This window comes from Conger conger, chromosome 1 (assembly GCF_963514075.1).
Source record: "Conger conger chromosome 1, fConCon1.1, whole genome shotgun sequence".
Taxonomy (NCBI): Eukaryota; Metazoa; Chordata; class Actinopteri; order Anguilliformes; family Congridae; genus Conger; species Conger conger.
This window is the reverse complement of record NC_083760.1, coordinates 24,627,152-24,651,020: the sequence shown is the minus strand read 5'-3', so window position 1 is coordinate 24,651,020 and position 23,869 is coordinate 24,627,152. Positions and strand designations below refer to the sequence as shown.

Genomic DNA, 23,869 nt, shown 5'->3' with positions numbered 1-23,869 from the left:
ACAAACTTTGCACATGCTCACAGTTTATAAGACCTTTTCCTATTCCCTGTGAGGTCAAAACTATTCAACTTAACATGTTTTTATATTTTCTATTTAATTTTGAACACAGTCTTGCTGGTATTATTTTAGGAGAGCCCATGCTAATCAAAGGAGAGGTATATAGTTAATTGGTACTGTAACTGTCTGAGAAACAGTCATACGCATCATACTCATATGTTTATTAACATCTTCATAAAATACCGCTAAAGTTGTAAGTAAGTTGCATGTCTTTTATGGAAATAATGTCACATTTAATTTGTTGGTCATATCATGAGTTTACAGCATTACAGTAGCCTGTGATACTGCATGTACACAGGGAGAACAGAAGAAGGTCTATCCCTCATGGGCCTGCATTCCCATATGCAAAATGCACATCTCTATAAGCAAGTGACTGCAACCCGGAAAAGTGGCCAATTAAATTTCAGATCTAAATTATTACTGCTATAAAGCAGTCAGTTTGCTCACTCCCAGGACAAGAGCCAGTTCTTCCCTTGTTCTCTGCTTCAGGGTGCCCCTTGAAAAAAAGGCAAGAATTACAATATTTGCAGCACAAACTTATGAATGTTTCTCATCTTTATTTAGTGCAAGGTCTATTTAGAAACTGAGTTTTGTGGTGCTGCTTGGAAACAGGTATCTCTGCGTTATATTTCAAGTTGGTCTGTCAGATGAATTCAAAGCAAGACAAGCTAATGGACTGAGACAGCGGTCAATGTGGCTGGCATTATATAACATCAATTGGCAAATACATTCTGGAGAAGACTGTGACCCACATAACAATTACGAAGGGCCATGTGGGAAAAGTCCATGTTTCCTGCCATGGCCGAACACAGGAATTCCATCCAACCCCAAACAAACAAACCATCTTGATCTGAAATTGTTTTTTTTTAATTGAACTATTTAATAGTAGATAATTACAGCTTACAAAGAATATGACTTCAATGACACCCCTGGACAATGTACTTGAAGCTTCAAAGCCTTAGGTAATTACAGTGATGCATTATTTATGACATTGAACGTTGCAAAAAACGAGAATACATCAACCAACCTCTCCCTAAGGAGGCCCCCGCAAATTAATTAGTTGATTTTAACAGGTCCCTTTTAAAGGTTTAATGAAGGGAGACTAGACCCAGCCGCTGTGGGTTTTTCACTGCCTGGCGGTTGGTCTCCCTCTCTCTCCCCTTCAGGCGGATATCCAGGGCCTGGGGGTGACAGACCCTCACATCGTGCCCACCCTATCCTAATGAATGGGTTTGCGCCAATCCCGCGGTGACACAAATGCCTGTCAAATCTGGCACACAGCGGTCTCTGTGCCGCGGGGACGCAGAGAGAGGACCAATTACTGCAAATGTAGCGGAAGAAGGAGCAGGCATCAAGAATGAGAGCGGTACCACCGAAAAAACAAAAAAACAAAAAAGACACTCTGCCCTCGGTAACAGCTGATCTCCACAAGCAGCGCTTCAAATGTATGAACATTCCCTTGTGTTGCACACAATTAAGGCTGAAGGGAATCAATACTGCAATAATGGTGAAATGAAATGGGGACATAACATTACTCGTTATGGCATTGTCATCTGCTGTCTAGCACTAGTGAGGTTAACAAAGTAAACTGTTACTGTGACTAATTGGCTGGCTTGAACCAAAGGACTTTTTATGAGCCAGCACCTTTCCTGAGAAGGTCCCGTTTAATCAAGCAATCTGTAGCAATTCCACATGGATAAAGATCACGTCTGCTTCAACGTGAAATCAAGTGCGCCATCTGGAATAAACAACACTCACAGAAGACCCATTTTTAAACACAAACTACAAATATATTCAAATATATTCTCTCCCTCAATCTTATAAAAGACGCACAAGATAAGTCTTTAAAGCTGTTTCTGATTGTTTATTCCAAAAAAAAAGAGAGACAACAATGACAAAAGAGGTTCTTGTCACAAATACTGACAAGGACTGAAAAATAAAATGAAAAACACAATACTAGTACTTTGGTGTTTCCAGTTCCTTTCTGCATGTTTTATGCATTCATCCAAATGGGATGGCTGGGACAATAAAAACAGAACAAGTCTGGGCAGCTAAGCTTCAGAGTTTCAAGGTTTATTCACATACATCTACACCTTTAAATGAACATACAGCTTAGTAAGTCAGTTACAACAGCCATTGCCAGGTGAAAATTAAGGGACATATTTCTGGCCGGTGTCTGCTGTATTGCGAGCAGGCGTACTGTTGATTTCACACTTTCTGGACGATCCAGATGCCTCTGGTAATTTCAGGACTTGCAGCACGCCAAAGTGGGAGTTGCTGCTCGTGTGTCAGTCAAGAGCGAGCAGCTCATTGCAAATTTGGTGTAGGTTATTGCAATTTTCCGGTCAGAGAGGTCCGCATTTCACCCTTTTGCCACCCACTTGTTCAACCCAGGTCTAAGGCACAAGTTTCAGTAATTAACCTTCTATGGACCAGAGTATGATTTAAGAAAAAAATCTACTGATATGTTCTTACACTCAAATACACTCCAAATTATACTTTGTTTCTAAAATGTGACCTTTGATTTTGGGAAACGTCATTTATGAATGATGGTGGACCATTAGGGGCAACATTTTTCAGTGCATTTACAAAAGCATTTCTATTCCCTGACATTGGCAAAATGGGGATGTAAACCCTTGTAATTTCATGCTTATTTTGTCATTTTCACAGAATGAACCTTCTAAAATTGTCACTTTTTAATCATCAAATATGTGATGGCCAAATTTTTAAACTAAAACTTGGTTACTAGGATTCGATTCTCGATGGATTACATTCTGTACTGTGGCTTGTTTGGACTGCCTTCCCAGTTTTGGACCTGTCATACAATTACGCCGCTGATCAGCCCTGTTAAACCTGTTTGCTGGATTTCTCCCACTGTCCGTCTTTAAACCTGCTATTACACTTTATCCCTGTCTGTGTGCATGGTTCTTCTGTCCCGAAGCCAGACAGTATTCATAGAGACGATGGAAATACCAATCCAACCTGCACAATATGCATGAATCTTAATGGTCATGAAAATAGTTCTTTTGATTGGATATGAATGAATCAAGGTGCACCAGATTAACTGATAATATAGTGAGCATAATCAAGCCCATTTTCCACCTGCCCACACACGATGAATCAACTTCGCACGGCGTATTAGCACAGTCAAACACAGATGTTATGTACTTTTAGCACCTGAAATCAACAGTGTGTTGTGAAGTATCTTTGTGTCTTGAGATGAAATACCCAGGGGGAAAACTGATTTGTACTGTGTATTTCAGTGCTATGATCTTTGCTACTCAGTAATGTAAAAACAGCACAAAGGTGGCTAAGACAACATTATGCCACAAAAGGAAATATAAAAAGTGTGTAAGGTTTTTTAAATGGATCAAGACGTGCACAAATATTTCACAACCAACCTGAAGACAAGGAATTATTGTTTTAGCAGAGGAAAAGAGTTTAGCTACTCTAAAAAATATATCATTTTAATGAATAATTTTTAATAATATAATTAATCAGGGAAAATCATGCGTGTTCTTAAAGAAAGAAAAGTAATGATGCAGTCAATACCAGAAAAAATCAAAAACATTTTGCCTTTGATATAAAAATCTTAAATTCTCCCTGCATCCTGATGAAAATGTATCCTCAGTGGACTGAAGTGACCCATCTCAGATCTACCCACTATATTCCTTTAGTTCTGTGTTTAATTTTGTTCCCTTGACACTATGATGACATGTCTGGAAATGAGAAAGCTGAAACTTTAGGATGTAGAGCAGTAATGGGGGCACTAATGCTACGGGAAGCCTGTAGCCTAGTGGTTGGTGGTTCAAGCCCTGGTGTGGCCCAATGAGATCCGCACAGCTGTTGGGCCCATGAGCAAGGCCCTTAACCCCGCATTGCCCCAGGGGAGATTGTCCCCTGTGTAGTCTAAAAGCCCTGCTTTGGATAAAAGTGTCAGCTAAATAACATATTATTATTATTATGTAGTAGTAGTTCTCCTGCGTGACACGTGCTGGGCTCACCTTGCTTGGAGCCTCCGCGGTCGCTGCTGGGCCCGGTGTTGGGGGTGTACTTGGTGTCACGGGTGGCGGCGCTGTGGCGGGTCCAGTCGAAATCGTCGCTCTTCTCCTGCGTGAACATGCAGATGGGCTCCTCCTCGAAGCTGCAGTGAAACTCTCCTGTTGAAGAGGGAACAGACACGCTGGTAGGACGTGCACGTGTAACGAGCGGGTGACTTTCAATGCATGCGGTGCGGCTGTTTCCTAGGTGCAAAGCGTCATTAAGTGAAATTAACAGGGATATTAACCTCAATATCTTCCATTAATGGGGCTGTAATTGTATACGAAATGTAAAAACGGAAATGATACTCTAATTATACGTAGGGCTTGAACCGAGTGACTCCTGATACCTTCGTGAAAGTAAGCCGCAAATATAATTGCATGTTCCTCTTTGTGCGTCTGGACTGTTTTTCAGATGTTTGCTACGAAAGACAAACAGGGTTTACGAGGGCTCAACATCACCAAACTTAATATGGACAATCTTTCAACACTAACGTGAAAGCACAGGATACCCCCCTCCACACACACACACACACACACACATCATATCTTGCCAAATCAATACAAAATATGTACATACTGAAATAAAGAATGACGGCATATTTCAGCTCTGTCGTTTCAGTGGTTTTGCAGTACAAAACATTAAGGTTCTGTTGTGCTTTGTGCCCTTCTCCTGACTTCCCTCTTGAAAGCTGAAGGTTTAAATGTCTGCCACACCTCTGCAAACCACAGCCAATTATGTCTTTTCACAAGCTTTGTCGGCAGAGCATGACCCCCTGCACAAACAGCTCTCCTGTCATTTTCAGTTTACAAATGTCGCTGCCAGTTGAGTTGCCCAAGGGCTCAGCTTTTCCTCAATGTGTGCCCATTAGTCGTGTGACATTCATTCCACAGCAAAAGACAATGTCATCAACTGATGCTTGGACCCAACTGGGAGATCTGCAGCTATACAATCTGTGCCAAATTAACATGTGCATTTTTTGGTGTTTCAGTATATATTTTTTTTCATTTTCATTAAAAGAGAAAGAGTGTTTTGATTTGATTCGAACTAAATGTGCTCTTCCAAAATAATTATGTATCAACGAGATGTACATAATTCAGCAGTTTCTCACAAATCAAGTTTTAATTACTCTAATTAACAAACATACATTATCTGCTGAATATAATAACAGAGAATATAATGGACCAACTATTTCTCATGGTGAAATAATATACCAATTCTTATAGCAGACCACACAATTAAAGATCTTCATATAGGGAAATACTTACTGAGGTGTGGGTTGATTGGAGCTGCAAAAAAGGAGAGAAAAAATTAAATGTGCTAGCCTGTCAAATGATCAAAACAGAAAAAATATGATCATGCTGTTTTTTCAAGATGAAAATGACTGACAAATGGAATGAATATCGATGTGCATTACAAACTTACTCTTTGTCCCTGAAGGGTGTTGTGACTTTGAAAATCTAATAAAACAGACTCAAAGAATGCCTTGTTCATCAGAACCGGGGGGGGGGGGGGGGGTTTATGGGAAATGAAGGCTGGTACAAATGTTATGCACAACACAGAGGTGAATGACACAGTCCAACATCTTTTGAAATGTAATTCAGAACTGTCCTATCTGTACTCTGCAGAAACAACAAGAGTGCCCTGCAATCTCCAGGAGCACAGCATTGCATTCTGGGAAAAGTGGAGTGAAGAGGAGGGATGTGATTTAACCTGATCATTTAACCATGTGACCCTCTGCTGCCAACTGACTGGACTGCTTCCCATGTACACTGACTTAGCCCCGACATAAATTTAAATAAATTATGTGTTTTCAAGCAAGTCTCTTTCACCATTTCCTCTATATCCAACAAATTCTGCCTTTCCTAATGCCCGTGAGGGCACATAGCTAGTTCTCACACAGGAACTGGGAACATGGGCGCACCTCACTGTAACGCACTCATGGCATGGCAGATTGGCGGGGAAAGAATATTGACTCACAAGTGCCTCCAGATCTAACGTAGGCACCCAGCAGTATCTCTGAGCAAAACAAAACACCAACCGAATGTCAGAGAGCACACACATACACTCACTGAGCACTTTATTAGGTAGACCTGTACACCGGCGTGTTACTGCAAATATTTAGTCAGCCAATCATGTGGCAGCAAATAAATGCACAAAGGTATGCAGATATGGTGAACTGGTTCAGCTGTTTTTTAGATCAAATGTCCGAAAGGGGAAGAAATATGACCTAAATGACTTTGACCGTGGAATGATTGTTGGTGGCAGACAGGGTGGTTTGAATATCTCAGAAACTGCTGATATCCTGGGATTTTCATGCACAGCAGTCTCTAGTTTGCACGGAATGGTGCAAAAAACTAAAAACCACCAGTGAGCAGCAGTTCTGCAGGCAAAAGCATCTGGTTAATGAGAGAGGTCAGTGGAGAAGGGCCAGACTGGTCAAAGCTGACAGGAAGGTGACAGTAACGCAAATAAGCACACACAATCTCACATATACAGAGATGCGGAGATGTGGGATGCCCTAAAAAGGAATGCAGGGGATAAGCTCACCAGACAAAGTAAAAATGTTAAATATCAAAGTATTTTAAAAAAAAAAGTAGAATAACAGAAAAATTTCATTAAATGAAATTCAATTTTAATTGCTGACAGCAAAACTGATAAGAAAAAAAGGTTTTGCTTTTTACTAGCAAACCAAACAATAATTCCAGAGACTTTATCAGCGATAAAGTGAGTTGAATGATATGGCCATAAATTGTAGTTTATTCATGTATTTAGAGAGCCCAGTAATCTTTTGATAATGTCACACTAAATTGGCAGCTCATTACCTCTTTACAGACTGTTTGCTGTCTTTTTATCAGCTACTTTTACGAAGACGCCATATCCAAGGTGGTTATTAACTGATTTCATAGTGTACACAGAGCCTTAAAATAGGTGTGACCCATTTATGTCATATATCCATTCAAGGCATGATCTTCTCTGAATAACTGAATAAGTTTTGAAAATAAAATTGGGGGGAAAAACAGAGGGATTTTTGGAATGGAACCAAATGTTTGGCTTGGGATAGGACTTTTTAAACTATCTGCGGAGACGGACTGTAACTCGACTTCATTCCCGAAGTTCATCTGCCTCCCCCTCCACCAGCCCACCCAGCTGTTTGTGAACAGAGGAAGGAAGGAGAAAACGCTTGAGCTAACATAAACAGATGTTGCATATTTGGGAAATGCACATAGCATTAGCAGAATGTCTAATTAATGGCTTCCCACCTTTTCTCCTTGCGGCCGTTTTCATAATTAATGCATGTGTGGGGGAAGGGGGGAACTGCGTCTACGCTCAGTCAACATGATTAAATGCCCGCATTACACGGTATCCCTTATTCATAGATATGTACACCTTCCCCGTGTCTGTGATTGAGGGCCATTTTGAGATAATGCGTTTGAGTGTACCAGAGCTCTCGGTTTTGCCTTACATAACGAAGGCCTTTGTTTTTGTTTTTTTTATCATCTGCAGTGCCTGCAACTAGGTGACAGAGAGCTGATTGACAGTCTCTTTCAGCTGAGGCCATATTAGGCAGACAGTACTGTTAAGATCAGAGCAAAACAATAATAGCCTACATGTAGATCACCCAGTTCTAAAATACAGATTACAGTATACGTACAGTTACATAATATACTATAATCTCTATGCTGGTTGTGTGTGTGTTGGGGGGGGGGGAGTGAATAAATAAATGACCTTTGGTGTGAAGAGTAAAAAAGAGAGGTGGGAACAAAAAAAACACTTGCCTGTTTCACGAAGATCAGCCAATCACCAGCTGATTGCATGGTGCCTATGGTCATTTAATAATTTCATGTATACCTTGAGTATGCCAGCTGCCCCTTACAAGTGTAAGCTGAGCTGTGCCTGAAGCATCCTGAAGAATACAGTCTGCAGTGGTAGGAAACAATTGGCTGGGTTCCAGCAGGAGTAGAGCTGTTTTGAGTTGGCATTGGACTCATTGAGTTGCCGCTGCTTTGGCTACTCCCAGTGATGCCCACAAGCTGCAGATTTCCATTGCTGAAAGTTACACCTATTTGGCAGCTGCTCTCCTGTGGTAAAGTCTGGCCTCTTTACGGAAACACGTGTGATTGGATGAGAGGAGTGCACACACTTCAGCTGCAGTGCCCCTGCTCCAGGTGCAAGTGGCACAGCAGTAATTCAAGAGGCAAAGGAGATGATTGCATTTTGGAATGAAAAAAAGGGTAAAAACTGCAAGGTGGTTTGTAACTCACAAACATATTTTGTCCTGTTGTAGCATAAATAGTTATAGGGATACTATTCAGCAATTTCAGCTTGAAAATATATTTTAAAAATACCTTACTTGCTGTAAAAAATGTCTTGCTCTCTACTTGTATTTGTTGATCTGTATTTTGTTGATTTCTGTACTTTATCTGAAAAACATGTGTGCCATACATTTACATTTACATTTTAGTCATTTGGCAGACGCTTTTAATGCAAAGCGATTTACAAGTGCATAGGTTCTTCCACAAGTTAAAGCAACACATCCATAACTAGTAAAATACACATGAAGTGCTGTTCTAAACATACATTCATCATAAGTGCAATTCATTTTAATTTAAATTTTTTATTTTGGGTTAGATAAGAGGGATAGGGATATCGGAAAGGGGGGGGGGATCAGGGGGTAGGACTAAGGTACAGAAAAGGTGTGTTTTTAGTCTGCGTCGAAATAGGGGGAGGGATTCTGCTGTCCTGACAGTGGTAGGCAAGTCATTCCACCACTGAGGAACCAGAACGGAAAACAGGCATGAACGTGCAGCTCGATCGGCAGGTGCTCGTAGTGAGGGAACCATAAGGCGACCAGAGCTGGCAGACCGGAGTGGTCTAGCTGGGGAGTAGGGAGTGATTAAGGACTGGATGCAAGGTGGGGCAGTCCCCTTAGCAGCCTGAAATGGCAACACTAGGGCCTTGAATCTGATGCATGTGGCAATAGGAAGCCAGTGGAGGCCAATGAGGAGTGGGGTGACATGAGCCGACCTGGGCTGACTGGTGATCAGGCAGGCTGCAGCATTCAATACACTGAACTCATATACTCTATGATCCAATAGTAGGAGGAAGAGGGCAAGAGGAGATGTGTATGGACTGGCTACTATAGTCATGAGCTGGGTTTGTGAGAGATTAGCATTGGTGGCTAATCATTAATCAAGTGGCTGGCCAGCGTTCAATAATATTAGGTAGCTGCCGTAGACGTTTTTTTGCGTGTAAACATAAGATCGAAGCAAGTAAAGAAATCCTGCATAGTATGCCATTAATGAGGAGTGCTCAAGAGCATAGAATTGCTATTGATGTGATCGAGCAAATAGGAATCTTCTGCAGCTTATTTATATTGGCATTAAAAAAAACTCACATCTTCATTAATCACCAAGCACAATCTAAAGAACTTCAGGAGGATTATCAAACACAGTCAAATTGTCAGGCTCTAATATTTGTAGCTCACCAGTCCCCTCTGCATAGTACGCATCAGGGACATTCATGAACCCGTAAATCTCTCCCATGCAGTAAACCAGAGCAGAACTTTGGGCATTACAGATATCATAAAAATTGTGCATGTTGAAAATTAAACTCAGAATGATAGAAGGGACAATATATTGAAAATTCATATGCCATTTACATGCGGCAGCAACCTTACATGGAGATTCAGGGGAGTTACAACGCTTCACAGACATCTGCCTTGCTGCGGGACAAACAAAAGACTCTTTTCTCCATTTTACCTTTCACTTAGTGTTACAAACAGCACAGTAAGAGGTCAGGTAGCCTTGTTGAAGGACCTGCCAAACTGACAAAGGCGACTCCCATCTGCTGACCTCCCAATTACTGTACAACGTTGCCATGGGGGATGTTATTACAGTTGACGGACACAGCTTTTTGACACTATCCCCTTCTCCTCTCGCTTTCTTCCTCCCTCCCTCCCTCTCTTTCTTCCTCCTTCCCTTTGTCCACCCTGCTCCAGCATGTCCTTCACTGAGAAGCATTAAATTCAATTCTGCAATTACAGCCATTTCAACACACCCTGCTTGTATTTAATCAACATAAAATCTAATATTCCTCATGAGTGAATCATACTAAATATCTCTCAGTCATATTAAATGCAATTACTGGCACATCTAAATATGGATGACATGCTAAAATGGAGAATGGACAGAAGAAAATGGTGTTGCGGTGTGCTGTATTTGGGATGCCTGCAGAGGTACTAATCAATTGAGACACATGAATAAAATGGGAGAGTCACAAAATATACATTAAGACCTGTAATTATCTGCTTGTTTTATATATAACTACTGTAAAAGCTTGGGTATCAAAGGATCACCCTGTTTTCATTTGAATGTGATGCCTCCCTTATGTCTCCCCCTACCAGCAGTCACTAGCAACATTCCATTAGCATTCTTCTGTACAGATTTATCAAGCTCAGCCGCAGTTATTAAGGACCCAACAAAAGTCAATAAAATACAAACGGTGAGCATTTTATTTGGTCAGAAATTCTGGAAATGTTTAAATAGCTGGTCATTGAGAAACCATGCAATTGGAAAAATAAATAAATATAATTAAAAAAAAAAGATAAACTTGAAATACGCTGGTAAAAATGTTTGGACGGGGGTAAAGATAGCTTGTGTCTAAGATTTACAGTACAACTTGTAACTCCCTTGGTTGTCATCAGTGCCAACTGTAGTCTAACCTTTTCTTGTGAAAAAAGAAAATACAGGTACATTTACAAAGCTGTATAACCTCCACTCTCAATCCTTCATTGAATTACACATGCCAAGAGTAAGAGCTAGGAAGGAAAGATTTTGGCTTCTTAGTCCAGGGATAATCGTCATAAGAATCTCTAGAGCTTTATTTTTCTGAAACAATTCAAATCAAGAATTCAAAAAGCAATACTGGAAGCGTGTAATTGTTTATATCTGTTCGTATTCTATTGGTGTGTTCACTGTGTATCATTAGTGTCTGATATTGTATAATCATCTGTATTTATTGAGATGTGCTTTCCTATTAAGGATAGTCTCCAGTATATCGCTGTATGGGGCTTCCTGGGAAAATAAAGGTTACATAAAATAAAAATACTCACTGTAAGCTTGTCACAACTTCAGAATGCATGAATGCAGCATTAATAGCACTAATCCCATGGGAGGAATAATAACATCTGTGCAGTTAACAATTCTCGTGCTCCTTTTTGTAGTGGATATCATATCCCTTTTACTTTTTCTGGTAAATGGTTGGTATTTATATAGCGCCTGCTGCCCGCCAAAGCGCTGTACAATTGATGCTTTGCATTCACCCATTCATACACAAACATGAACTGCGATTGGCTGCCATGCAAGGCACCAACCAGCTCGTCAGGAGCATTTGGGGGTTAGGTGTCTCGCTCAGGGACAATCGAACCGGCAACCCTCCAACTGCCAGATGACTGCTTTTACCAACTGTTTTCAATGGACGACAGTAGTTCCCCCAGTGTCACCTGCTTACCCCCAACATATACTTCTTTCTTTCTTTACTCTTTTTATCGTGTGTCTTTTCATTTTCCTTTTCTCTATATTTTGAGTTGGGCCAAGGATTATAAGTACTTTGTGTACTCTTGTAACACCATTGCAAATCTTGCTTTTAAACTTTTTTCCTGCACAAATAAACTGAAATGAAATGAAAAGGTGGCTTACCAAGCATTTACGCAATTTGGAGTTACCCTGTGGTACTCAGCAACGACAGTCATGCGTTTTATTTTGAGGAATACAGTGTGATATAATTTGCTGCCAGATGTCTTTCTGTCATTTTGTGATCATATTATACTTGTTTCCAGTCTGGTTTAGTGAGAACCTCTCCATTTCTGACACAAAAAATTAAAAGATGCTCATTTGGTTTCCTCTAACTCAGGGGTTGGCAACCCTGGTCCTGGAGAGCCGCAGGGTGTGCTGGCTTTCGTTGTTACTTGGCATTAATTGATCAATGAAAGCCGTTGATTACACAGTTAACTCACCTCACCTGGTTTCTTGGGTCTGAATCGGTTGCTTATTTTAAGGTGGAGACGAAAGCCAGCACACCCTGCGGCTCTCCAGGACCAGGGTTGCCGACCACTGCTCTAACTAAACATACATTCTCCCATTCTTCTGTCCTTCAGCAGACCTTCATCAATGTACATTCTTCTGTATCCTTCATCTGCTTTATACCTGTAATATTCTCAGCTATTCATCATGGTAAGTTTACTGGCAAAAAATATTACCAGTTTCAAGCATTTTACCCTCACATGGGACTGTAAATAGAGAAAGGAAATGCACAGTTTTCATATTATATGACCCTGCTCCTGAGGCCAAAAATTATCCCACAGTAGTATTATAGAAGGAAGGGAAACGCTCTGTGAAGCTGATTTCAGTATCAAAATGATTTCAGCTCACAATAATCTGTATAACCACAGGGACACTATCAGCCAGCCTTGCTGGCCTGGGAGTCGATTCAACAGTGTGAACAGCCAAGAAATGTGTTGCTGTAAGGATGAGGTGCCATTCAGGGCTTTTATTTTTTTTCATTCCACTTTACTAAAATAGGTCAAAATGACAGTCAAAAGAAATTGCATTAGAGGGCACATTCAATTTGCCAGAATATTTCTGTTGATCAGAAGCTGCCTAACACCTTAAATGGACCACTTCAAGAATTGCTAGCACGGTAATACTGCTGTAAATGTCTGAGAATGGGAGGCTAGGAATCCTTTCTCCCATATAATGAACCTAACACAATTAAATCTCACAGAAATTAAGTTTCTTGACTATACCTATATAGCCAATAAAGCAGAATGTCTTCAAACTGAACATGGGTTACCAAAAATTGGCAGATAAAATACTATGATTAAAATGTAATTTATATTACAATGATTATGCTTCAAACATATCAAAAGGGATGTGCAGATACCTGCCTGTGGTAATCAATATATTTACTTACAATGTATATATTCAAGAAACAATATTCATACTCAAGAATGAGTCATTCAAAGTTATATCTAACTATCCTTCTATATTTTCAACTCATCAAATCAATATGACTGTAGCTGCCTGGAATAGTAAGAGTCTGAAGTTATGTAAATGAAAGTAGTCTGTGTTGCATATTCTTTGCATGCAATGACTGCTTGAAGCCTGTGAGAAATAGTCATTCAAGGTGTGGAGTATGTTCTCTGGTGTTCTCCGTCAGGCCTGTACTGCAGCCATCTTCAACTTCTTGTTTCAGGGTTTTCAAGTTTTCTCTTTAGCATATGAAACGCATGGTCATTTGGATTCAGATTGGGCGAGAATCTGAAATTGGTCAGTCAAGAATTTTCCAGTTTTTTGCTTTGAAAAACTGCTTTGTTGCTTTAAGAGCATGTTTGGAATTATTGTCTTGCTATCGAACGAAGGACCATCCAATGAGTTCAGAGGCATTTGGTTTAACCTAAGCAAATTTACACTTTATAATTAATTCAGCAGTTCCATCATCAGTGATGACAAGTGAGCCAGCGATACATACCCAAATCATAACACCCTCACCACCATGTTTCACAGATCTTGGGCACTTCCTTTTTGGCCTCCACACTTTGATCTTGCCATCACTCTGATACAAGTGAATCTACAGTATCTGTCCACAAAACTTTTTTTCCAGAATTCTGCAGGCTGTTCTGGATACCTCTAGCCTTTGTAGTTCTGTTTGTGAAGTCTTCTATGGACAGTAGTCACTGAAATATCTTTGGATTTTTTTCTTCATTATAGTGAGAATTATTTGGTCACCAACTAGAGGTCTTCCTTAGCCTACCAGGCCCTTTGCGATTACTGAGCTCAACACCGGTCGCTTTCTTCTTAATTATTTGGTTGCTTGGTAAGCCTAAGGTTTGGCTTATGTCTCGGACATTTCATTCTTATCTCCCGGAGTTATAGTGGCTTCCTTGACTTTCATTGGCATAACTCATGTTTTTGTCAACTCATGTCCTCATGTTGACAAAAACTAAAGACAATCAAAAGCCTTGAGTCAAGACTAGATTCTGAAAGGTCTGAATTCTTATACCTGCAGTAAATAAGCAATTGAACACACCTGACTAATCAGAAACACATCTGAAGCCACCCGTACCAAACGTTATGGTGCCATGAAATGGGGGACTATGTATAAAAAGTGCTGTGAATTATACAAAAAATGTAGAATACAGGTGAAGAAAATCATGTCTTTGTCCCGAACATTATGGAGCTCATTGCATGAAAGCCTGCAGTAGTGATGGGTAAGTGTTGTAGAAATAAAGTCCCTCCTGAGTACAATTTTGCAGTTGTGCATCTCAGACAACATTTTGAATGTATAGGATTTCATCACAATGAAATTACTGAAAAAGACCTGCCTGATTAAAACGTTGTCTGTGCAGAGAAACCAATAAATTGCACTAGTGGGCATTTAACTGTGTGTTCAGTATCGTTCTACTCCAAGACAAACCATATTAGATATTTATATGGCTGTTTAGCATATAGATTGATTATTTGACAACCACATTGTCCTGTGACTTACAATGGGCCTGGTCACATATTATAACCACCAAACTGTATATGATGAATACACATTATAATGCTTAAGATGCTCATCTCATAACCCACAACATAACCTTCAAATCTTGCAAAAAGGTTCATAATCCTCAATGTTATAAGAGGCTTGAGAATATGATAAATGCTTATAATAATCAGTATTATATATAAATATTCACTGTAAACAGTTGGATTAATAATTTAGCTAGGCACCCATATTTTACATTGACTGACCATTATAGAGAAAAAATAAATGCCATTCTTGTAATTTTGTCTTGTCCTGTTATACTTATAAGTATACATTTAAAACATTAGAACTGTCACTTGGTTATGTCCATATGTATAAAAGCCAATTCTCCAAATATTTGTCTTGCAGCATACTCAGATGTTGCAAGTGGGTTCAGGTATGCAGTAATCCTCATATGTATTCATTTGAATGGACTGGATCAAAAGGTTTTGCACCCATATCACGCATAGTGAAAAGATAAGATAAAAAGCCTGATTCTGCACATTTCACTGGTTCTGTCACACAAAGAATTCAGGGCTCAGAAGCGCTTTGTAGTATTAAGTCATCTTCATAAAGGTATCAGAGCTGGAAGCTGCCTGAGTTACACGCTTTAGGGCCGATTGCGATAGCCACTTGAAAATATGTTCATATTCATTTGATTAAAAATATACTTGCTCACATGGTGTAGCAGCCATATTACATACAGTAAGATTTGATTGAAAGCCCCTCCCCTTGACAGTTTTACATAATCCCTTTGTACTACAAATGTGTGATGAACACATGCATGTCAGCTAAAACACATTCTTTGTTTTTCTTGTTACATAAAATACTGGAACTCTCAATATCTTTAGAATGCATTCAAGCTCAGAAGCCTTTGAGAATTGCTTATAAGATCTGAGTTCCTTAAACACCGAGGACCAGCAAGACCTTTGTAAGGAAGGTTACTGATGTAATAGCCACACTAAAATGGCAGATGGTGGTTTAATTTTAGGCTGGAGGAAAACATCACAAAAGCACTAAAAGCACATATGCCTCCTACAATAGCAAGGAAATATATGGAGGATAGACATCTCATCTTGTGACAGTATCTCAAGCTGTGTTACTACTTCCAAAGAATTACTACAGCTGTTTTAGATATATAGTTACCTGAACAGCCATACACACAGCCAAACATTTCAAATGCTTTCCGATTTCAGGCTATTAAAAGACTACTAGTCAGAGAGTGTGATTGTCTACACTCTCCATGTCAAATGGGGAAATCCATTCAGTACAGTTAATGGGTGAATAGAGTACCACTTTTGGTTCCAACGGAATTAAAGGCCGTTAATGCACTGGTTGTTAATTAACCAAATCTAAAGCACTGACCTTGGATACATTATAGACTCAACCTGAAATTCAAAATATATCCGCTCTAAAAAGTGTTTCTTTTTCCCACAGAATCTCACAGCCGTGAGCTTGAGGTTGCACGGCTGTCTTCTCTGCCAATTACTAAGTTGCAGTGGGGAGTAGAGAGAGCACAATATAAAAGGAATGGGTTGAACAATATGAGCCAGAAGGGACGGTCAGTGACCTGTCGTACTTGTCTGGTCATGTCTGGTGCTCCCTGGTGATGAAAACTCAGACAAAGTGTTGCTCAGCGGAGGGTAGTAGAGGGGTAATAGGGGGTTGTTTGTGTGCTGGAGAGGGCACTGGGGGCTGTGACAGGATGAGAGGAGATGAGGAGCCAGCTGACGCTATTAGTGACGGATTTGCTAATGAGACGACCTCGCTCGGAGCAGGACTCCGAGCAACGGCACAGCTGCACACTACAAAAAAAGCCTGCTGTTGATTCTCACTGTCCACACACTGTACATGTGCGAGTGCCTGCCTTTCTTCCTGCCTGCAGTAGCACCACAGCAGTCTCGCGGCCGGCTCTAGGAGTTTGTTAGTACCCACAGATTTGCATGACAGGTGATTTGCAATACTTTACCTTCACCTCTTCTGACCCCTTTGTGAAACAAGACAAAAAAAGACAAATGAATGGATCCGCAGTCACAAGTCAAGCTCATGCATAAATGATAGCATGCAAAACCATAAAAATGCATGAGTTGCAGTAAACTGAAATATAAACACAATTCATAGTTGAATTACCATATGTAATATATATCATTTTATTTATAGTATAATATACAGTCTATAATACAATTGTTTACTGATAAGCCTACTGGTTTGTTCAATGAGTAAAATCACAATCGGTGTGCCACATGGAATGGGTGACATTCAGGATCGAGGCTGTATTGAGAAGTGAAGTGTATATGATCGATGACTGCCAGTACTAGGGTTGCACAGACAGCATGGGAGATTAGTGAGGTGTGTACAACTATTTGCGGGAAAGCAGATCTTGTTAGACCTAGTTCCATATTCCCTACTGCTAGCCCCCAGACATAACATATGTGAAGTAGAGGTGAGGGAGGGGTGGGGCACTACATTGTGTCATGGTGGACATACAGTCATTACAAGACCTCAGAGCACATTATTGCTTTATATGCTTTATATTCTCCTTCCTAAGTATAAATAATAAATCAATGACAGGTTTTTTTTTACTTGCGTAAGAAAAGCAAAACGAGTAAGTCAAAAGCAGCCAATTAAGGAATGGTGTAACATGGCTATAACCAGCCAGCAATTAATTGGCCACCCATTGTGAAACTACATGAGCAGTTGAAATGAGGCGCAAAAAGAGTCTTTCAGAAAGGACTCCATTTTGTTCCTACATTCCACCCAAGTTTGCTTCATGTCATGGCTGACATAAGCTGAGAGTAATGCAAGATTATCTCTAATAAAGAGGGCGCCGCTGACTCCCTGAATAGAGGCACTGGAGCTTTCTCAACAGTCAAGTTCATGAATGCGTCATGCAGAAGTTCGGAGGAGACGGTACAATTCTTTTCACTTGTGGTGTTTTCACGCTTTGTCCTCGCCTTTTGGATTTATCAGGTCAGCGTTTAGCGATTCCACCCCCGCACACCTACGTAACCTCCATTAATGCCTTCGTTTCCTTCCTCTTTCCCTGGATTTTTGAATAATTAACATTTGCCCTTCTCCTGCCTACAACCCAGATGCTTCAAAGCAGACTTGGCAGAGAAGAGCCCTTGAAAATCTCCTTTGCCAGTCGATTAGCTGTTTACCCAAAGCAGCGCTTTCAGATGCTCCCAGACTCTCGTTTATTCAAAATTCATCAATGAATTTATAATAAATATATATTTTGTACAACCAGTAGGTGTCTCTGTTACATTATGAATCCCACCTCCGGCAGCAAGCAGTAACTTCATTATATAATAAGTGGTATGCTATACAGCTAGATTTATGTAACCAAGCCATATTATTTACACGTTTAGGACTTGTATATATTTCTCTCACAAGCTTTCAAAGATGAAGATGGACATCTTCTACAGTCAAGTATACACTTGCTCCTGTTGAATAGTATGTGCATTAATGCTCTCATAACATCAGCCAATACAACCAACCTACTTCATTCAGGTGGCACAATAGACAGAATTCTCAGAAGACAAATAATAAGTCCATAATACAATCTCCATTACAATTGATGATGGTTTAATACAACAATATCAGTTCAATTTCTTCTTAAACATAGGCAAATTCTCTCAGAATAGGTCCCATTTAGCATATAAGGGATGTATGATTAACCCTGCATCCATACCTCTACATGCTGTGTGTATTAACATACATTATTCCTGAATATCACACATTTCATCAAACCAGAGTCTGCTAGAACAGGTTATACAACAGTCAGTATGATGCATTAAGGTATTTTTCCGAATAAGTACAGTGTTCCTCTGGTTTCTAGAAGTCAGCCTATGTAGGATAACAGGCTTCAATAGGCTTCAAACAGGCTTAATATTTACAACTTGCCAACAATACATATTATGCCCATCAGCATACTCACAAGCAAAACTGGTTTCAATTAGAGACCATTAACCTTGTCCCAGGCAGAAACTGGGTATAGAGTCAGTGGAGCAGCCATGATGGGCGGGAGATTCCAATGAGCAGATGGCAGCAGTATGACTGAATTATTCCAAACTGGCACACTTATCGAGGTGCAGAAACGGCACGTGTACCAGTTCTTGCTTAGGCGTTTGTTGACAAAATGAACAGACCGAGGAAGGACTTTCGTACTGGACTGTGGGAATGTGCCACTCGTACAGTGCAGAGAGGGCCATAGAGACTCACGGTGCCACAATGCCCTGATGAAGTGACTGAAACAAAGTGTAATGACGTAACACCGCTACTCTTCAACCCAGGAGCACCGAAGCCCTCAGCTTCAGCTGTGCCATCTTGTGACGTCGTCACACCTGAAACTCCGCTAGTGATAAACTCTCAGAAACAACAGGCAGTCTGCTTGAAGATCAGGCTTGAAGCGTTTCACTGTCTGCAAACACCCTCCAACCTCTACCCATTCCTTGCTAGTGAAACCAGAGATGCTTTGATTTACAATATGCTAAAACAGCAAGACGAGGCTTGTGCATACAACAATGTTATGGTTACAGCACTTCCCTTGGCTTCTCTGGTGTCAAATGTTTTTAGTAGGTGCAGTGAGACCAATAGGGGTGGTGAAGGTGGAGTATAAGCAAAAGGGGCAGACTCACTTACCGCTGTACTTGACGATCCTAATGGTAGAGTCCCCCTCCCCGAACCGGGTGATGGGGGTGAGGCGGACCTCGTAGGCCTCTGGCTTGATAAGCTCCGTCAGATTATAGGTGATCAGCTCTCCCTTCTGGATCATGCCCTCGATCGGGATCTCCTGCTCCCACCATCTTTGTTGCCCTGTCTGGAGAGAAGGTTCACTTTACAACTGGCTCACTTTATTATCTGTTGTGATTACAGGATTTACTTCTACTTGATCTGGCATTCAGGTTTTGTTCACTCTTTTGTTAAACTTCATTGCTCACCAGTCAAGTAGCAGCCCAATGGGACAGACTTCTGTGAAAATGCATAAGACAAATATAGTACATACAGTAGTGGGAGGAACACTCCTAATCGCTCTAGCATAATCAGCCAGAAGTCGCGATGGCCAATTTTATGTCAATCGATGTTTATGAAAAAATGATCAATTTTTGGCTGTTTTAGGCTTTCATCGTAATAAACTATATCGTGGCTGATGAATGTCTAAATGGCAATTTCAGAATAAAAATATTGTTTTTAAACTTTTAAACGCAAGATGTCAAAGTGAAAGTAACATTGGAGTTGTTTGTTTGGAGGTTAGCCAGCTTCCATGCAGTCACCATGCAGTCACACAATCATGCGACCACTTTAATGTCTTGGCTTAATGTCAAGAGTAAATGTTCAGAGTAAAAATTTAGTTTTAAAAAGTTTATACATAAAATGACAAGGTATAGCCCCAAGGCCTCACGTAACTACCATCTTGCAACTCAACTTTTAAGCTGTTTTTCTCAAAAACGTGTTTGGTGACACTCAAAATGTAACTGGAGTTGAGAGATAACTTTGGTATCATTAGAAATCTTACATTCTCCTCTTTCAAGTAGTTTCTAAAACTCAAAATCCGTTTTTGGATCAATATGACTGAGAGCAGGTCACATATAAACAAATACAAACACCTGCTGTGGTACTGCCAAGGCTCTTGGACTTGAAACTATGGGTATTTAATCACATGAAATGTCAATGGCAACATGGCAATAACTGGCAGACAGATCATTTGAACCAGAGTAGTCTGCATACAGCTTAAACTTGTACTTACATTTCTTACAGAGAAAGGCACACTGAGGGCTATATCCAGATTCACTTAGGAAAAATGCTAAGCACGGCTCACAGCTGTGAATGCTATCTAACTATTTCACTATTCACACCAAGTATTGATGCAAATGAAGCAACCTTGCCACCATGTCCAAAACATTTTGGCCATTATGAGCATTCATTAAAGATGTTTTGAGCAAAACAGATATGTTTCTGGCGCAGTTAAAATTTGAGTCTGCACAATTTCTTTCTCCAATTCCAAAATTGGTCTTGGTGTCAATTTACTCAATTTACTCAAAGAGGGATAACATTGTATGGGAGATCTGCATGACCACAAATTTTCAGGTCTTCTTAAAAAATCCATGCCTATTGTAAGTGGTGTGATTATATTTGTGAATTGGACACAGAGAGCCCATTTACACAAAAATGAGCCAATTTGGAACTGGAAGTTATGGAGATAATGCAGTTTAATATTTGCTTATCATAGACAGCACATTGTGTTGCTCTTTCCCTGGTAGTGTGGTTGCATGCACGTTCCCTCCACTGAGGGTTCTTGGTTTATCTTATGTAATATTTTCTTGTACTTGTGCTGGCTTAAAAGGTGAAAAAGCATTGCAATCCTTTCATGGATTCCCACCCCTGAAACGGTGATTCTCTTACAGAGTGGCCCTGTCATGTTGAGGAGGTCAACGCCACAAAAATGGAAGATGCGCCAAGCTTACACAAAAACAGAGGCACTTTTTATGTACCAGGTTTAACCTCCCCGCCCAGGAAAGTAAGACAAGCTTCCTGGCAGGGCACTATATATTTAAGACCGAGCACCAACCAATGTGCCATATCTCCTCTCCCTCTTGGCATACGGTCTTCTAGCTGTGGCCATATGGTGAAAGGTTCCTGCCAATTCGAGTGATTCCCTTCAATGGAACAGAGACCAGGACACAGGCTGTGATACAATGAACGGCTTCGAAAGCTTTGGCGGAATAATTATGTCAATTAAAAAAACAGGAGCGAGGTGTGAGTGCAATTAAGAAATTACAGTCATTTGAAAAGGTAGAGCCATGGGAAAGCATCAGAACTTAGCTGTTTATGCTTGGCACGCATTGGTAATTGCTTGTGTAATTTGCTTGCCTGCTCTACCTGCTTAATTTCCCCACACTTACCTCAGAGTACTGGCAAATCTCAGCTTACATCACCCCCACCCCTACACACACACACACACACACACACACCCCTCTGTATAAACCAACTTTTCGACACACAACTCTGTTTGTATCTGTTTATGACAATCCCCAGCAGCTGGTGAGGCTAAAAGGCTTGCGATGAACGGCCATCTTTGCGTGTGTTTTGACAGCCCGATTGGCACCAAAATACACAATGTGTAGTCATGACACATTCGCTACTCACAATCTATACTCACACTGTGATACCGCATGACTGAGACTGAGGTATTTAAGTGCATTAGAAATGCATATGCAAGCTGATGAGCGTGCCACATTGATCCTGCCTGCTAAAGTTAATGGTGAACCAAAACAAATTGACAAAGCAATTATTTTCAGAGGAAAGGGAACATATGCATTGTGGTGCTACCTGAAGGTCTGGGTCGGAAACAACAGAACAGCTTGTGAGGCTGTTTGAAAGCACTTCAGTGTCACAATGTTTTTATGGGTTCAGGCTGGAGCAGTCCCCAAATAGGTCAGAAGCAGACCAAAGCGAACAACCAAAACACTACCATAACGCTACTGTTCCCTTTAAATCCTGAAGAAACAGAGTGGAAACCAGACAGGTTTACCTGTGCAAGCTGTATAGTTGTCGTGTAGTTTCAATACACAGAGCACAGAGGCCCATATCTCAAAACAGCAGGTCTTACTGTAGTAGTTAATCAGACCTTTCATGGCCATGGGTTCTGTATTGGCCATTATTCATTCCTCACTTTGGCTTTATGAACAGGAAGAAATCTGATCAATCAAGAAAAAACACTAACTAGAACTGTGTCCGACTTTAAAACATCACAGCTTTGACATCATCTTCGCACATCACAGTCAACTACCAGGTCTACCAGAGAGAGGTCAGCCTAAATTTAGATGGACAGAGCTGGCATTTGCAAGTTACTGAATAAACAGTCTAATGTACTTTAGAAGATCTCTTCGCCAAGTAAATACTAGAGAAGAAGAACATTAAAGGAAGTGTGGAAATGGAAAGGAACAAAAAGTGGCTCATCTTTTCATCACTGGTGAAAAAAGAAAGCCTTACTGGCTATATAATTCAGACAGATAATTGCAGCTGAATGTGTGAGTGTTGGGTGCATTCATTCCCTACACTTTGAGTGAAACAGCAGGGAAACAATAAATTTCCATGTTGCTCAAAATATAAAAGAAAAAAAAAATCAGTGCTTACTGTATGCTTTTAATAGAATGTACTGAACACATCATTTAAAAGTTTATATTATGGCTATCAGGAAGCAGCAATGGACTAAAATATCACTCCAGAAGCAAAGCAGTGAGTGAACAGAAAGATAATATCTGTATAAATATCAGAGATATACAACACAGAGTACGCACGCACACATGCACACAACCACACGGTTTTGCAAGAAAATAACCAAACCAGCTGACAAAACTGCAGAAAATAACTGCAGAAATAAATCAGAGTAAATCACACAGTGGTACATTATTTTTGCACTCTGACCTCCAAATTACGATGTTCAATTGAGCGGAACACATGTTGAACAGCACAAATGATGGGGAAGAAGCAATTTTATCTCCACGACCGGCCCTTAAATGAAAAGCTTTTGAACATAAATAGGTTTTGGGTGTTGCCTTTGCAAGCCATCTTAGCCCAGGAGTGAGAGCACAGCTAATTAAAATACAACACCACCAATTCTTTCTCAAAATTCTCCAGGGGCATAAATACTACTGCAGTAAACAAACTCCGACAGAGTGTCTCATAATTCTCGGCAGAGTGTCAGCGTGACATACTTCACTGCGAAAGACATGGGATAAACCCTGGTCATTGGGAAATCAATCATGAATCCGTTCATTAAAAGAGCCATTGATCCACAGTTGTGACATGTTATTGCACACTTTACTATTTTTATACAGGGTCCACCATTCCAAAATGCATTTCTATGATTAACTAGCAGCAGAAAAAAAGAAAAAAGCTAAAAAAAAAAAATTCTTAGGTTAATAGACTAATGACAACATCATTCCGACAGGATAACTTGTACAATACTTAAAGAAGTAGCAACACTATTTAATTGCTCAAATTAACAATGCAATATACAGAGCTATAGCTGAGAATGGAACATTTTGGGTAAATATGTATGTTATTATGAGGGAGTTACAGGGTTTCAAATTCTGTGAGGTTATTCTGCTTCCTAGGACATACAAAAAAGAACAAAAAAAAAACCTTTCCACACAAAGGCTTACCTACCCAGCATCTATGCTGTTCAAAGCAGCGA

At 40.3% G+C, this 23,869-nt stretch overlaps 1 protein-coding gene across 1 annotated transcript in view; it reads right to left on the bottom strand.

Moving 5' to 3' along the window:
- Positions 1-23,869, bottom strand: part of mdga2a (MAM domain containing glycosylphosphatidylinositol anchor 2a) — a 246,608-nt gene that overhangs the window by 13,602 nt on the left and 209,137 nt on the right. The window contains exons 11-13 of the mRNA XM_061247358.1: positions 19,312-19,489; positions 5,367-5,387; positions 4,062-4,217 (exon numbers count right to left, since the gene is read on the bottom strand). Of these exons, the coding sequence (XP_061103342.1) occupies positions 4,062-4,217; positions 5,367-5,387; positions 19,312-19,489 (355 nt within the window). The remainder of the gene's footprint in view (positions 1-4,061; positions 4,218-5,366; positions 5,388-19,311; positions 19,490-23,869) is intronic.